Source organism: Penaeus chinensis, chromosome 29, assembly GCF_019202785.1.
Source record: "Penaeus chinensis breed Huanghai No. 1 chromosome 29, ASM1920278v2, whole genome shotgun sequence".
In the NCBI taxonomy this organism is placed as follows: domain Eukaryota; kingdom Metazoa; phylum Arthropoda; class Malacostraca; order Decapoda; family Penaeidae; genus Penaeus; species Penaeus chinensis.
Window position 1 is genome coordinate 2,631,108 of NC_061847.1, and position 19,277 is coordinate 2,650,384.

General features: G+C 29.3%; 2 protein-coding genes across 3 annotated transcripts in view; one reads left to right on the forward strand and one right to left on the reverse strand.

Annotated features, from left to right (window-relative positions):
* The window catches only part of LOC125040492 (protein phosphatase 1 regulatory subunit 16A-like), a 22,728-nt gene extending 16,928 nt beyond the window's left edge, over nt 1-5,800 (forward strand). The window contains exon 11 of the mRNA XM_047635043.1: nt 272-5,800. Coding sequence (XP_047490999.1) covers nt 272-855 — 584 coding nt within the window. The 3' untranslated portion in view covers nt 856-5,800. The remainder of the gene's footprint in view (nt 1-271) is intronic.
* Nucleotides 4,993-13,138, reverse strand: LOC125040493 (S-phase kinase-associated protein 2-like). Of its 2 annotated transcripts, none has more exons than XM_047635044.1 (9): nt 12,625-13,138; nt 11,015-11,216; nt 10,744-10,864; nt 10,098-10,321; nt 9,877-9,985; nt 9,511-9,691; nt 9,271-9,398; nt 8,909-9,071; nt 4,993-8,161 (listed from the first exon to the last, which is right to left on the reverse strand). In XM_047635044.1, exons 1-9 carry the CDS (start codon nt 12,672-12,674, stop codon nt 7,975-7,977), a joined length of 1,365 nt encoding a protein of 454 aa, XP_047491000.1. In that variant the 5' UTR covers nt 12,675-13,138; the 3' UTR covers nt 4,993-7,974. The 2 variants fall into 2 exon arrangements, with proteins under 2 accessions (XP_047491000.1, XP_047491001.1); XM_047635045.1 differs by lacking the exon at nt 12,625-13,138 and adding an exon at nt 12,359-12,494.
* Nucleotides 13,139-19,277: the final 6,139 nt, after the last annotated feature.

Consider the following 19,277-nt stretch of genomic DNA (forward strand, 5'->3'; position numbering starts at 1 on the left):
TTAAATGCATGAAGAACTCATGTACATGGGATATTTGATGTTTCTGTTATAATTATTTATTGAGAGTCATTCTTATGCTTGTAGATATAAGGCCAAATGTTTTACTCTAGATTGTGATAAATCATAGAACATATATTTTTATTTATTCAGATGCGAAGAATCAATTTACTACATTTTGATATAGTAAGTGTTAGTCACTTCTATAAGTTAAATAAGGGATATAACATTTCTCATTTCATCTAGTGAATATGTAAGTTTATTTTCATTGCAGCTGTGGTTGTCAAGAAAGAAAAGGAATTAGTGACAAGATCAAGCAGTGGCAGCAGCTCAATGAGCCATAATGATGGAGACAGAAGGGAAACCGACAGCCAAGAAAAAGAGAAAGTAGAAGAGTTGGTGTCTACCCCACCTGTTCCACCACCACGGAGTTCTTCTACCTCAAGACCAGACATCATAGCTACAACTGGGACTGTTAGTGGTGGGAATGTAAATGGGAGTGGGATGGTCACTCACAGTGGAGAAGGGGGCAGTAAAATAGACATCCACGTCACCGTTACTGTCAACCCATTTTCTCCTGGCACTCTAGCAGACCTGAAGAAGCAGCGGGCCATGTCGCGAGCTTCCCAAAACTCTTACACGCTTGCCCCAGCTTCCAGTACTTATTCACTCTCCACACCCGAGTATGATTCCAGGGCACATGGCAGAAATCCAGAATTCACAGCCTCCTCTGTCAGAGTAGACACTGTAACCTACAGGCCACCTCCCTCCCCGTCGCTTACCCCGCGCAAGTTTTGTGGAGACCCAGCAGAGGTCATAGGTGGGGTAGACACTCAGTCTTGCTGCAGCATGATGTAAAAATACTTGCAAGCTGGTGGACATTCAAGAGAGAGAATGTATGACCATAGGACACAAGTTGGCATTGTGACAGAATGTGAGTGTGATAAGAAATGTGCTTTGTATATTTTGGAAAAAATCCTTATTTTTTAGCCTGATAGAGACCTTTCTGTCAACATATTCACTATGGTGTATTTTACTGTTGATGACGGTGAATTGAGAGGAAAGGACAAGAAATTTTAGCTGTGAAGTATGTTCAGGAAATGAATGGGAAAACAGGAGTGATATTATTTGCTTATACATGTATATGTAAATGGTAATGCAAATCAAAAGTCAACTTAATCCAGAGCCATATGAAAATTTATAATGTTGTTAAGGACTGTAGTGTTGTACTGTTTGAGCTAAAGGGATCCAAACCAAGCATTTCTAGCTGAAATGTTCTCTCGGCAAGTACTAAATGGAAGTGCCAATATGGATAATGTAAAGAGATATAAGATGTATATATTTTGACATAAGAATTACATTTGTTTCATCAAATGGCAGAAGGTTATAAATCTTCCCAGGCAAAAATTTTGATATATCCAGTCCAAAAAGAGACCAGTAACTTTTAACTATTTTGAAGATAGAACTGTGATCTAAAGAGTTCTTTTTGCAGTTGAGCTTTTGACTATTTTATCGTAATAACATATTCATAAACAGCAGAACAAAGTAAAACTTCTTGAAATGGTGTTAATTTCCCTACAATCACCCCCTAAAATAGTAAATAAGTAAAATAAAAAGAATTGGGAGGCATTGCTAACATAGGAGTATAGTTTACGGATTCTAAAGTTGAATAGTATGTTAACTCAAATGTTATTTTACTGTAAGTAATGTTACAGATTAGAGTTATGTGCAATATGGACATATGAAAAAGTATGAGGCATACATATTTTTCTGTGAGGAAATATGAAATATATTTGATATTTATAAAATCACATTATTAGTACATCCAGATGACAGCACACAGTTAAAGCCATGGTTTGTTTTCTTGGATGTTTATGTATTGGACTTGAATGTTTGCTTGACCAAGATGTGGGGTGTTGCTCTTTATTTCTCTCCCACATGAAATTTTTAAAATGTTCAACAAATTGTGATAAGTTCGGCCCTCGAACACAAGTTTTTAACTATTATTGTGTATATTTTGAAGATCATTACTAACTAAAGAGCATAGTCTTTTTCATTATATTTTTTTCTGAACACAACACTAGTAGGTTTCCTTTTTTATTCATCGTTAAGCTGGAGCGTCACCAGTCTTCCATTAATCAAGTCTTAATGCTCAGTCAGTTTCATATTTTTGCTTGATTCTAAACTGACTGATGAAGAAACATGTTTAGCAATATGAAATATTTATAGTTTTAACAAGTGCCAGTTTAGTGAAGAAAAAAATTGATCAAGGGTATTAAGATAAGTTTAGTTTTGAGAGAGTATGAAGGCTTTGTTGGTAATGATTAAAATGTAACAATTAATTGTCCTAGAAATAGCATGGTAATGTGTATTTCCTGTTAACTTTTATTAAGATTGTTAGCATACTATTAAAATCTGAAAGGTAATGGAAAGTTCATCCATCCTTTATCATATTTAATGATATTAAGCTTTAAAAAACAGAGAAACATATTCCATTAAATGAAATGATAATGTTAGCTTATAAAAAGTGTGTGAATGAGTAGTTTCTACTTTATTTTGTCCTTTGTTTTGCTATATTGAGTAATATTAGACTAAAAAATTATTTCCTTGTACTTATTTTACGTCTTGCTAAACATTTACAAAATTGATCTGAAACTTTTGCCTTTTAAGACAAATTTATGCAGTTATAGTAATGGCAAGATTAACAAAGTAACACCGTTAGATTGTTGCTTTATAAAACCTAAGGATTACCTTCCAGAACCTGACTTAAGTATTAGCCTTTTGAATTTAACCCATTGATTCCATGCCATGCCCACTGATATTTTATTTTATTAATTTTGTTTACACGTCCATGACTCCATAAAAGCTTAGTCACCAAGAAGCCAACTACTAATCCTACATTCCTCTTGTTTATCCTTTTCCTTGATATTAGGAAAGCTTCTTTTTTTTATTGCTATTAGTATTTTTAACATCATGATGTCAATGCTAATAATAATAAGTGGTGATATTAATAGCATTAGAAAAAATATATATAAATAAATGCAAAAAATGGAGAAATTAGTTGGTCACATAGGGCCTACTATTTGACTTCTTGGTATCTGAGCACTTAATGGAGCTCTGTTTGTAAACAAAATTCACAAAACAAAATTAGAGTGGATAATACATGTGCCTGGTGCCAATGAGTTATGCCTTCATATTTTTTTTTACACTGGATTGTGCTTAAAGAAACTAAAGTCTATTGAAGCAGAATAACACAACAAAATGCCAATAAAAAAAATTATTTGGTATTTTTTTTATCTGTATGCTCTTGTGCTCTGAGTTAATTTCTGATCTAATGTACAAAGTATCTCTTGCCTTATTTTCTTTATTTAGATACAGACCTTGGTTTAATCCAGATGGAATTAGGTACAAGAATCTTGCAATATATACTTTGCATGTAAAAAGTATGTCTTGGAAAGAGTTTCAAAACAACTGGATATAAGATATGGCAGCAAGATTTAATAAACTAGTTAGGCTAATGTTAGTGACTGAAAATAAGCTTGCTTATACTCTTATCCATTTGATACCAAGACTGTATCACAGATGATAATTGCATATTACATTAGTATCTTGTTAAACAGGATTGTATGTAAAAGTGAAGAATGGTGAAGTGAGCAATTATATTCCAGAGTATGTGCACTTGTTCAGTTAAGCATGTTTTTGTTTTGCAAAATAAAGTACTTACTCTAACAATTATCTTAACTTGTTATGAAAGCTGTATTTGTGATAACATAGAATGGCAGTTTGCAAAGAGCGAGTGAATTTAAGCTAGAAGTAGATAGGTACTTTGCCAATATGCACATGTTGTGATGGATTAAAAGAACTAAATATATACAATATATACATATATTATTGACTGTTAATCTGCATGATATGCTAATACATAGAATTTAGAAGTCAAATATTGAATATAACTAGCAATAATATTAACCATTTGACACTGTTACATTCCAGGGTTATTTATTTCTGAAAATAAAATTTAAGTAGAATGTATTTTGTTTGAAAATGTAGTATAGAATAATTTTTTAAACCAAGTTTGTGCATGGACCTTTAAAATATTTGAGGAATGGGCACAAATGCTAACCAGCACTCACAGCGGGTATTTGTAATGCTAGACATGAATGGGATTGTTTTTCTGCCTTTTCTTCATCTGTCATTTGTTTCCCCCTTTTCTCTCTTTCTAAATTCAGAATAAAGTGTCTTATAATATACATTCACAAAAGACTAAGTCCATCGATTGAGGCCTTATATCTGGTGTTCAGTAATATTAGTTAATTTAATAAAGGATATGAAAATTAGTTAAGCTAATAAAGTTCATTCTTGTATGACCATTATTGTTTATGTTCTGTTTAAGTTAGGATGAGAACAGATGCTGAATGAAATGTGAATTGTAAGAGAAGTAGCTTAATAGGCACAAATAAATTTTACTAGAATATATTACAAAATAGTCAATCAGCACATGACACAAACTTCTTGGCATTTTAAAGTCCTTTTAGTGTTAGTTCCTAGAAAAATGGGCTTATTTTTTTTAATACTGGCATCACTGTAATGTTAGTTTGGTGTTCTTGTACAACACATGCATGAAATTCTGAAATGTATTCCTAGAGTTGTCACCCAGCACATTACCCTGTGAATGTTGAAATATATGTGTATATATTGATATTTTAAGTATGGTAGAGAAAAGATTAGGGAGTAACTAGTCTCTTTTCACTTAGTGAAGTGCCACAAGGTTAAAGCAATAACTGCTATTGAGTGTCACTAATTGTATGATAATCAATTTTATACTTTTCTCATAATAGTGCCATAAATGAATATAGAATAAAGTAATGATTATTTGGCTTTTCAGTCAAAAAAAGAAAAAAGAATTTGGACTCAGAAAATCACAAATACCTGATTTTAGGCTATCCTGTACTTCAAAATGTTACTATGAAAAGATAATGGGTGTAGCTAATTCAAAATCTGTTTGTTTGATTTTTCATGTTTCAATCTTTTACATGAAGGCTGACTTCCTTGTTCATACCAGTTCTTTTTGTTAGCAGAAATTCCACATATTAATACAATGCCAATATGCATTGCCAGAAGGGTTGGCACTATTTCAATATACATTTGCAAAGTTATGTTGTACTTAATTTAAAACCTTATTAACAGAAATCTGGGATTTTTCAGGTATATATTCAGAAATAGAAGCATAATTTAGCATTAGCTTAAAATTGAAAATAAGTTGACAGAATATAGCTAATAAAGTAACATCTCATTATATTTGAATTTCAGTTGCACAAACTAAAAATGCATGGCTAAAGTAGCTTAATAAACTGCATATATAATTATTGGAATTGTCTAGTAATCAGGTATGACTACATAATACCTATTGATTCAATTGAGTATAACATAATACAGCATCGATTGTCCTCAGATAATTAGAATATATATGAGATGGTTAATCTGACTTAGAAATTATGTGAATAATTATTTCATATTTTATGGCGCTATTGAGGTTATGTTGTACAAATTTGTATACTCCTCTACAATGGACTTTATCAAGTATAAACTGCAAAGATACCTGTATGCAGAAATGTAACCATAAGGAATAATTAACTGCACAAATATATAGGAAAGGAAGAATCCAGTGTATCCTATCTGCAATGCATGAACTGATCTATGTATCTAATGTGTGTATATATTAGTGTGGCCTTACCATGTAGGTATGCCATGTTGTTATGATTTGTTGTGGCCCTACTGCTAAATAATAATAATCAAATAGAAAGATCTGATTTCATTGACCCTTTTTATTTACATACATTTTTACAAACGTTTTTGGGAAAAAGTTGAAAAAATATAATACATTGCAATTATAAATCTTGAGATATCTATGCACAATGTAAACTATTTTTCTGTTCCAGACAAAATATAGTTTAACTGTGTGAACAGCAAATAATACATATTAGTCTATGATTAATAGTTACAAAGCTAAATAAATGTGTTAGACATCAAAGGTCATATAGCACTATAGAAAAAGTCATGAAAAGGAGCAGAGGAGTCAGGGTAGAAAGGATAATTAAATGGGCGAAGGTTGGGATTAACAAGGGTAGTTAGGTCAAAGTTGTCAGAGGAAGAAGTGTGGGATTCTGCAAGGATGTCGACGGGTAAAGTTCACTGTTATGGTAATAAAACTAAAATTATAAACACACTTTTAATCTAGTATTTACTACCCATTTACATCATACAATTATTTATAATTTCCAAATATTGACTAACCAATCTTGGAAATTTAATTTTAACAATGAAATTCACTGAAATTCTAACAAAATTCCAAACTAAATGTAAACTCTACAAATGTCCATTCTCAGTGAAGCTGCATGAAAACCATGCACAAAATAATGAGAAACAAAAGATCAAATTTATTAACAAAAATAGTAATGCTTGGTGAGATGTAATGAAAATTGAGCTAAATAAACAATGCATTGGCTGGTTAAGTAATCATTATAAATTATATTCACTTTGTAATCTAAAATAAACAAATCCATACTTAATGCTTCTTCACCAAGTTTGTCCCTTACAATAGAGCAAATAACTCTTATAATGATAACATGGAACTGTGGCATAAAAGAATTCTATCACAGATAAGATGGTTTATACAACAATTTTCACTACATAAAATTATAATGCAGAAATTCTACTATCTACGGTTATGATATAATTTTATTGATATAAATTTTGTTTCCTATAATACATCCCTTATTGCTATCCTGAACAATTGTCCTTGTGCTGTCTTTTTCAATACATAGTGTCCTCTGGCTCATCACAATCATTTCACAGAAAATCTAATAAATCATGTCATGACATCATTACCCATTAACTTTATGATTAAGCCTATAAAAATCAAATATTAACGACTAAGGACAATTTATTTATATTTAGATATATCACTATTAACTGCAATAATAAACAATGCTGCTCATAATATTACATAAAAATAAAGATGGAAAACAGTAATTCAGTTTCAAAGAGGGCATGTATAAACCTACAAGAATTCTAAGAACCACAGATGAGAATGCAGAACACAATTTGTGGGTATCTCTTGGCAGTGTCCTTTGTTTTCTCAGGCACATACTGATTAATCTACATTGAGCAACAAATATGTGGGTGAATGTTACCACTAAGATGTAATTAACAATAAAGAACAAACAAAAAAAACTTAATAGCATTCAACAATGAACTATGACACCATGAAATCTTTCCTTCAAATTGATTAACATATGGTGACAAATATATCTGGTTTGGACAACTAATGTCACTTTTTCTGGAACAATGGAGAAAAAAATATATATGAAATATTCAACTGCTTGATCATTCAGGCATTATTCTTTTTGTAGCATTACTCCAAATAGCTAAGAATTTTCACAACATTCAGTATAGTACCTTATCAGCTCAAAAAGTACAGTATGATGCATTTGTTGGCAGTGGTTTAAAAGAAATCAATTAACCTTGCATTATAAAGCACAGGGGATATGTGCATTCCTTAATACCACCACATGAAAATATAACATACATACTCTTCTGGAAATTCTTTTCTAAATGAATCATTCACGTCACTGTATAAAACATTGTCATTCTTTTACATTCACACACTTCATACATCACTTGTTGTCTTATTCACGTTGCACTGGAATACACTAGCCAGATATTTACAGTAGAGCATTTCAGAAATTTATTTCATACTTACCTCCCAAATGGTCTTTTTCTACAGCAGGTTTTATTGCAAATATTTATTAAAAGCCTTGGTGTCTGTTTCACTCAGATCACATTTATCAAATATCTTGGATTAATAAATAAGGCACTTGTGCTTACATGACTACTTGTTAGGTCTTTGGGAAGTCCATAAAAATGCTAGTAGCTGACTTGTCATATACAAGGTTTTGTATCCTTGCATGGATGAATTTAATCTCTGACTCTCAGCCCCCAAACAGATGTCCTGCGTATACCCACTGTAGGCCGAGCCACAGAGGAGAATAGATATTTGTTAATTTGTATGTGTGGCAGGCTCTGTCGCAGGGTACTGAGTGCACTCTCATTCAGTATGCCATACAGATCCAAGTAGAGCAGATGTGGCATGGACTTCAGCTCCCTGAAAATAATAAAACCAGAAAGTTAATAACACCACTGACAATAATTAATTCCTTTTTTTGCCTACAAAAAAAGAGATATCATTCAGGATTTTATTTGGACTGCCTGAGGAAATGGCATAAAAAATGAGAATCAGCCATTTAATTAATAGCATGATCAACAAGGAAAGGTTTCTTCAAAATTGTCTAAATACAATAGATTAGAAAATGAACAAACACAAGAACTAATGACGGTATCTATATAACAATATAAATAAGGCTTTCAAAAATTATGTCTGGAGTTAGTTAAAATCAATATCTTTCCTTTAGATATAATCTTATACAAAATATCATTCAAAATTTCTTAAAACTTCAACCTAACATTATTTTTATTGGTTACTGAACTGATCAAAATTTATCTTTGATATCACATGAACCTTATATTTTAAGAGCTTTGCTATTGCTGAAATTAAACAATTAGACATGTTATATCCCTGACAAATACATTATTTACTTAAACTTTGAGGAAACCTGATGTATTTAATCAACACATGCTACAAATAACAAGTTACATGCATGATTACATTTCATAGATTGTAATATATCATGAATGATTTATTCAACTTGATAATTATATTTGCATGCCTTAGAGATGAGTGGTAATTTTCCTTGCAGTTGAGCCCTTCTTAAAAGTGATTAAGTTTACCTAATTTGGCCTAAATTCTCACAGTTGAAAGACAAATTGAACAGTTCATTATATAACAACTTACAGGTAAGCATCTGGTTGTATGGTGTAGCAGCGTGAGAAGGCTAAGTATTCTGTGTGACGCAGTTCACTAATTATTGTAGATACAGAAGCAGCAGTAAGCTGAGTGCAATCACTCACATCTAATTCTACCAAGCCAGGTGACTGTTCAGCCAACAATCTTACATCTGCAATCCAAAACAAGATTATTATAATGAAGGTGCTCTTTTAGCACATGTGATATAATGACCACATGAAATTTCCTATATTCATATTTCTTGATACAAAATACAACTAGTACAAAAAGGACTTTACTTCAATTAATCATGATTAACTACACTCACACAGGCACAATGTGCATTTAACATAATATTTTTAAATACTTACGTGTATCAGACAATGTGTTTCTGCAACCGGAAATATTCAACCTCTCGAGTGATTTAGGAAAGCGACGACATATTACCCGAAGATCCTCTGTAGTCAATCCAGTCCAAGCTAGATTCAAACTTACCAATCTGGAAAAATTGTTTGTTTTTAAAATAAAGACTTGCAAAAGGAAAAAATAGTCACAAAAACGAGAATTTTCTCAATATCTTTCATATAAAGTACAAACTAATAAAAACCTACTTTTTACAGTTTGTGAGTATATAAAGAATACTGGAGTGGTTCAAGCCATAGCACATGGCCATATTAAGCGTATCTAAGTTAGGGTTGTTGGCGATGTGTGAGCAAATTGTCTGGTTGATAGTGCAATGCTCAAGACTCAATTTCTTCAGGTCAAAACACACACTCAGCAACTCCTCAAGCGCTGAAAGATAAAACCAATAAGGAACATTAAGGCATTGTTATCTTTCAGTTATACATCAAGCTTCCATCTTGTTGTGATTTTCCTTAGTGACAATCAGACACTCAAAATATATTCAAGATTTATAGAAAAATATACATAATTATAAAAAGGATCACCAAGCTTTGCATCCACCTACTCTTACTCACCTGGGGGTTCTATTGCAGCCATACTAAGATCTAAGTACTGTAGCTTACTCCTAATTGGAGGTAGACTTGGAAGATATTGAAGCTGTGGTGAAAAAATTGGACCATCCACCTACATAAAAGAAAAAAATATATAATTGTAGTTAACTCACATATGTAAATTACAAAAATAATGACTAACTGATATTCAAAACAAGAAATTACATGTTAACAAGTTTACTTACCTCTGCTTTTGCTAGTCTAAGTATACATGATCCTCTGAGAATGACTCTGCCAACTACCCCAGGGTTGAGGGTCTTTCCACCAAGATCAAGTCTTCGCCACAGAGATTCATCAAAAGCAAGCCTTTTCCAACGGCGGCAAACCTGTGCACATCTTGCTAGCATAAACTTTGGGAGCCATCGAAACACTGCTAATATTAATTCATCTGACATGCGGTTGAATTTATCTGTAAAGATAAAGAAGTGACATCAGCATTTAAGAGCAATATGGTACAAAATTCATACATGCTTAAGAGAAAGGGTATGATTAGTAACTAAGAATCTTATATGTTATACATAGTGGCTTATCAAAATAATCATACTGGTAATGTTCTATCCAATTTCACTTGAAACTTGTGACATATATGCAGTATCCACACTTTTGGAGGCAATGGGTTTAAACTTTCTGCCATGTAAATTCCAAGCCTGGACTGATTCCTTATTTGATGATAAATCACTGTGAGGTGAACAAGTTCTATCCTGCCAGTGTGTGTGAGGAAGTTTCTTGGTCTACTATTGCCCTGTACTCATGCAGGGCATAGATGGAAATACTGGTGTTTGAAACATTTACTAAAAGTATACATTCAATGAACTATATAGCTTCACTTACCATCGCCCGAAATGGCATCTAATCTTCTCCGTTTATAAACAAAAAATTCTTCTTCATTAACTAAGTCATCAGGAAGAAAGGAACCATGACCGACTACATTCTGATTTGACTGTTGCAATACCTGTGAAAAAAGGTTATTTATGAGAATTATAATATATAAAATGTACAAGTATAATCACAAAAGATGCTAAATGACATAAAGTGGGGATAAAGTTTACACATCTTAAATTTGCATATACCCTGATCACTAATCAGAAACAGTTATCCTTACCTTTGGTGCTGGAGGAGGGTTACTTGTGTTGACTTCAGTGGTTGGTGGAGTAGGCGTAGGTCCTGTCATCTCCTCCTCATCCTGCAGAATCGACAGACCCATGTCTGCCAGGAGCGGAGGATCTGTACCAACATCTCCACCTAAACTCCATTTGCTACACTTCATACTACTGTTGCTGTTTTCTTTATCATAACTTCGTTTTCTGAGAAAAAATGAAAGTATTTCATTACTTCTTTTATTATGAGAACATTTTTAAAAAATTCTAATCACCCTCGCCTAAAATGCCCTGTAATAATCAGTTTCTTATGAATTCCACTACATTACAACTAGTATCATGATAACTAATAATTAGTTTTCAGGTTTCATTAGATTTCCATTTGATGCTCTGCAGTTTACTATTCATGAGCAAAACTATGGCATACATACATTACAAAATATTCTTTACTCTGCTACCTTTGCAATTTAACCTCACAGTCTTTGTTTCAAGGTAAAACATGGCATACATGGTAAGTTAATAAAATCACATCAGAATGATATTACAAAATATGGACAAGAGAATGTTTCAGTAATATGGAAGCAGTGGAAAAGCAAACTAATAAAAATAAAGCTGAGACACTAGTGAAAGTGGATCAGAAAAGACTTCTGCATAAAAATATATGTATCTCTGTACTCCACAAGGACTAACCTACCCTGGTTAATAATGGATATGACAATGTGCAGTCACATAACATGTACACCTTCATTATATCCACGTACTATACATATGTAATATCTATTTTTTTAAATAGCATCCCCTTGCAGTAACAGCATAATAACAGTATACTACAATCTGATATTGTGGCAAAAGTCAAAAGGATGGATGAAATTGCTATTCGTGAGAGAACTCAGCATCAGCCCATTTTTTCAACACCTTCCCTTACACTGCTGGTTCAAAAATATAGTCCTCCATTACACAACGCCCATTCATTCTTATGATCAGGTTGTAATATCTAATTGTAAAGTAGGTTCACAACAAAAGTTACTTAATAATATGCATATTACATTCTCGGAATTTGCCGCCCATTTCGCATATACTGAAATACCATTATTCAGTACGGCAACTTTACAATATACTGCAAAGTTACTACATGAAAGCATATATCTTTGACGTTATCTCGTGTTCGGGAATATTCTCAAAACTCCAAAAAATAAATCGAGTACACGAGAGTAAACCCGTATTTTGCGCCAATTTGATCTTAACTTTTGAAACCCACCCTGATCCTTTCGATCTCATTTTCATCACTTAGCTTCCGAAAAAGAATGTTTTTTCCCACATAAACTGACCAGTCAAATATTCCTACGTACCCTGACATAACATCTATGTCCATTATCTAACTGCGGGAACGCCACGAGATAAAAAACAGAAATAATCTTCTTCTTGCTGGTCGACCAATTTCGGCGCCGAGTTTTGTTGACATCCATCAGCTGGGCGGCGGGAGGATCCTCGCCTCATTGTTCGCTTATTTTACCACATATATTATCTTGGAATATTTTTTCACACAAACCACTAGGTCGTGCTGCATTTGATTACAACCATGCGTACTTTTTTAGGCCATCAAATTAAAACTAACCTTTTTTGTTGAGAAAATTCATTCCCGGGACGTGAGATCTCTGCTTTCATTTTTGGCGCTGTCTCTTCTGGTGTTTTTGGAGGCGACCAATGAGGGCGAAGATAACAAGTGGGGGCGACCAATCAGTGGCTCGCTGACAAGCAGAACCGACCAATCGCGACCCAGCTGATCCACGCGGGAATTTTAACTTTTAAATCTTATTGAGGTATTCTTTGTAAAATCAATTAATCATCCAATCTACGAAAAAAATTATACATATAGTATTCACTTTTTCATTGTTCACTCACACGATGACTTTTTTTTCATAAATCATTTCTGTCTCTGAACCATCACTTGTTTTTCCCTCTCTGTCTCAAGGCCGCGTGTTCCAACTGCAATATATCAATTCGTTAGCCCGGGGTTTAATTTAAATCGCCAATGACACGTGTGCACAACTCGCACCATCCGTCTATTAGAGAACGAATGATTATATTTTCACGTGCAAACAATGTGCTGTCGAGATTGAGACTGCACGGGCTTGGGAAAACCGTGCCTGGAAACTTCTGCTGCCCTCGTCCCTAAATGCCACTTATTTCCCGAGGCTGAACTGGGTATTTCACCTCACTCAAAAGATTCAGAGCGATTTAAAGCAAGGATGCACCATACATCAAAATAACTCATATCTTAGTTCTCATTTTTGTTAAACACACATTAACAAACAATTTCGTTTGTTAAAAATATCACACGGCAACAGGTAGAAAATTCAAAATTTTGACCAATGCATTTTAAAAAGTTAAAAACAAAATCCTTGTGGCAACACCTGCTTTGTAACTGACCGCGAAGAGGGAAAATGTTTGGGGGCCGTGGGACTACATTACCGCTTTTATCTATGCTTATTTTCGTTAAATGTTATGTCAGGCGATTTCCTATACAAAAGAGAGCAACGACTGTTATACAATGAACGTTTTTTTCTGTCACTTTGTTTGATGGCTGAAATGTATTTCACCCATAAGGTTTAAGAGGATATGTTCGTTTATTCAGTACTTTTAAAGTATGGGTAGATAGTATCATCACAATTCTTTTAGATAAGGTTGATATCAATAGAAAATTATACAGAATACCAGTAAGGTAATATTACCTAAGATAAATCATCTTTCATTACCAGAGTAATCAATAGGACTTTATTGGACACGATGTTTGTTTGCCAGCCGGCATGTTTCCACCTATTTATATATCTCTCTCACATTTCTTTAAATATCGTCGACCTATGTTTTTATTTTTTCGAAGTCCGCCGACGGAGAACAGGTAGCTATGGAGAGACGAAAGATTAACAAGAATTCTTTGTTATCATAAAATGTTTTGACATACAGACTGACGAGATGCTCCCTCAGGTCAGATTCAAATTCTCATGGCTTGGAAGGTGTTGGGAAGGGAGACTGGCAAAGCCGTTAATGACTCTTTCAAATGTCCGATTTCCCTTCATACTCCAACTATAATACCTGAGCGATACTTAATTTCCATACACATAAGGACATACGAGGTCGTCCTCCAAACCCTGAAGTTCGATCTTAATTATTGGTGTAACTTTTTATTTCATGTTGGTTTTTCCAATCGGTAAGGGCTCGGAGGTATGACAGTCAACTTATACTGTGATTTACAAATGTGCGAAACAGGGATCAGGGGAAAGGGGACATGGGGGTGGGGGGGTTACTGGGGATGAGGGTGACAGAAGAAAAGAGGAGGAAGTCACCATTCACACCTTGTTGTGAATCGCTAAATCACTTTAGCACGTTTGAAAAATACCCCTCTATTGAATAGGTTGGTCTACAATGCCCGCGGCCATTCTATTTATATGTACGGATGGAGATATCTATCTCGGGAAGAGAGTTGGCAGGTATAATATCGCAATGGTTGTTTGACGTTTTGATACATACCGTATTCTAAGTTGGTATCTTAATGCGCGATTTAGTAACATCTATGGTCACATCCTTCTCCCTATCTACTAGGATTTCCCACACATAATCTACCGCCGCAGTTTCCAAACTTATGTCTGCCAAGTATTCTTTACTTACGCTATTATATTCCTCTTGACATAAACCACTGTGACAATAATTTTCATATAAATTACATTTTAGCCGATCAACCTGTTCACACGATACGGATATTTGCTCTATTTCCCTATAGTACTTCTTAAATAACTTTTATTGTACAGACATATTGCGATCCCAGCTCTCTAGGAATATAATAAAAATAAAATCATTCCTTTTTCTACAATGTAATGCATACAATTGCATTTTGAATTCCCATGTACGATAGATTCATTCTACTTTACTCTTCCTATTATAATTTTCTATAGCGACATATAAGTACAGAACACAAACAACGCATATGGCGGTAAGGATGAAGCTGATCATTGCAATCATTAATCATACCAATGCTGTTATCATTATCGTCAGTACTGTCACTGATAGTTTATCACCCCCGTCGTTGTTATTATATTAGACACGATCGTTACTTTCATTTTCACCATTATTATTAGTTGTACTAGTGTAAATATTGCCATTGCTGTTCTTATCATTGTCATTATACTGTCATTTTGGTTATCTTTATTATTGTTACCTTACTACTACTGCTATTATTATTATTATTATTATTATTATTATTATTATTATTACTATCATTACTATTGTTACCATCATTATTATTATTATTATTATAATTATTGTTATTATAGTTATTATTGTTATTATTGTTATTATTATCATTATTATCATTATTATTATCATTATTATCATTATTATTATCATTATTATCATTATTATTATCATTATTATCATTATTATCATTATTATTATCATTATTATTATCATTATTATCATTATTATTATCATTATTATCATTATTGTTATGAATATTATTATCATTATTATCATTATTATTATCATTATTGTTATTATAGTTATTATAGTTATTATAGTTATTATAGTTATTATAGTTATTATTGTTATTATTGTTGTTATTATTATTATTATTATTATCATCATCATCATTATTATTATCATTATTATTATTATCATCATCATCATTATTATTATTATTATTATCATCATCATTATTATTATCATTATTATTATTATTATCATCATCATCATTATTATTATTATCATCATCATCATCATTATTATTATCATCATCATCATTATTATTATCATTATTATTATTATAATTATTATTATTATTATTATTATTATTATTATTGTTATTATTGTTGTTATTATTATCCTTATTATCATTATTATTATCATTATTGTTATCATAGTTATCATAGTTATTATATTTATTATAGTTATTATTGTTATTATTGTTATTATTATTATTATTATTATTATTATTATTATTATAATCATCATTATTATTATCATCATTATTATTATCATTATTATTATTATCATCATCATCATTATTATTATCATTATTATTATCATTATTATTATTATCATCATCATCATTATTATTATCATTATTATTATCATTATTATTATTATTATTATTATTATTATTATTATTATTATTATGATCATTATAATTATCGTTATTATTATTATTATTATTATTATTATCATATCATCATCATCATTACTATTACTAACATCATGATTATTAATATTATTTTCATTATCATTATTGCTGTTGTTGTTATTTTCATTAATACTATTATCATTACTATTACTAACATGATTATTATTATTATCATCATTATCATTATTGCTGTTGTTGTTATTTTCATTGATACTATTATCATTATTACTATTATCATTATTATTATTATTATTATCATCATTATTATAATAATAATAATAATAATTATTATTATTATTATTATTATTATTATTATTATTGTTATTATTATTATCATTATTATCATCATCATCATCATTATTATCATTATAATTATTATTATTATTGTTATTATTATCATTATCATTATTATTATTATTAATGTTATCATCATTAATATCATCATTACTATTATCATTATTATCACCATCATCATTATTATTATCATCATTATTATCATCATTATTATCATCATTATTATCATCATTATTATCATCATTATTATCATCATTATTATCATCATTATTATCATCTTATTATCATTATTATCATCATTATTATCATCATTATTATCATCATTATTATCATCATTATTATCATCATTATTATCATCATTATTATCATCATTATTATCATCATTATTATCATCATTATTATCATCATTATTATCATCATTATTATCATCATTATTATCATCATTATTATCATTATCATTATCATTATTATCATTGTCATTATAATTATTATCATTGTCATTATAATTATTATCATCATTATTATTATCTTATCATTATTATTATTATCTTTATCATCATTATTATTATCATCATTATCATCATCACTGTTATTATCATCATCATTGTTATTATCATCATTATTATTTTTATCATTATTATTATTATCATTATTATTATTATCATTATTATTATTATCATATTATTATTATCATTATTATCATCATTGTCATTATTATTATTATCATATTATTATTAATTATGTTATTATTACTATTATTATTATTATTATCATTATTATTATTATTATTATTATTATTATTATTATTATTATTATCTTTATTAATATGATTATTATTATTATTATCGTTATTACTATAATTATTATTATTATTATTATTATTATTATTATTATTATTATTATCATTATTATTATCATTATCATTGTTATTAATATTATTATTACTATTATCATTATTATTATTCTTATTAAATTACTATTATCATTATTATAATTATTGTTATTATTATTATTTTTTTTTTATCATTCTTATCATATCTATTATTATTATCATCATCATCATTGGTGTTATCATTATTATTTTTTCTATTATTATCCTTATTGTTATCATCATCTTCATCATCATTACTGTTATTATTATTATTATTATTACTATTATTATTATTATTATTATTATCATTATTACCAATATTATTATCATTATCATAATTATTGTTATAATTATTACTAAACGGTATTCACGTTGACAAATGTAGAAAAGGTATGAATGAGAATGAATATCTTCACAATACAAGAAATGTATCTGACCGGTTTCGATTATATTTTCTTCGTCAGAAATACATGTATTTTTGACAATCGAAACCGGCCAAATACGTCTCTTGTATTGTGAAGATATTCATTCTCATTCATACCTTTTCTATATATAATTATTATTATCATCATGTTGTTATTGTTACTATTATTTATTGTTATTAATGTTATCATTATAATAATTATTTTATTTTTAATCTTCATTGTCTATATTATTATCATTATTGTTATTGTTATAATAAAAATGATACTGATGATGATAATGATAATAATGATAATAAAAATAATGATAATAATAATGATGATGATGATGATGATGATGACAACAACAGCAACAATAATAATAATAATAATAATAATAAAAATAATAATAATGATAATAATAATAATAATGATAATTATAATAATAATAATAATTCAAAAAATAGTTATAATAATGATAATAACAATGGTGATAATGTTGATAATGATAAAGATGATGACATCAACAACAACAACAACAATAATAAAAATAATAATGATAATAATAATGATTATAATAATAATGATAACAATGATAATAATAATAATAATAATAATAATAATAATAATAATAATAATAAAATGATTATGATAATGATAATAATAATAATAATAATAGTAATGATAATCATAATAATAATGATAATAAAAATAATAATATTAATAATGATAATAATAATAATAATAGTAATTATAGCAATAATAATAATAATAATAATAATAATGATAATAATAATAATAGTAATAGTAATAGTAATAATAATAGTAATAATAATAATAATAATAATAGTAATAATGATAATAACAATAATAATAATAATATTAATAATAATAATAATATTAATAATAATAATAATAATAATAATAATAATAATAATAATAATAATAATGATAATGATAATGATAATAATATTGGTAATAATAATACTAATAAAGAATAATAAAAATGATAATAATAATGATAGATCAAAATAATAAAAATGAAAATAATAATAATAATGATAATAATAATAATGATAAATAATAATAATACAAATTATAATTATAATTATAATAATAATAAAAGATTGATGATAATATTAGCGATAATAATAATAACAATAACAATGATAATGATTATCATCATCATCAAAGTAATAGTAAGTAATAATAATGATGATAATGGTAATGCAAATAATGATTATGAATTAATAACATTAGTAATAATAGTAATAATGATAATCATAATAATAACGATAACAATAATGATAAACTGTTATGATGATGATAATGAAATAATAATAATGATGATAGTAATAATAATAATAATAATAGTGATAATAATAATAATGATAGTAATAATAATAATAATGATAATAATTATAATAATGATACTTTTACTACTACTACTAATAATAATCATAATAATAATAATCATGATGATAATAATATTAATGATGATAATGAAAATAATAATGATAATGATGATG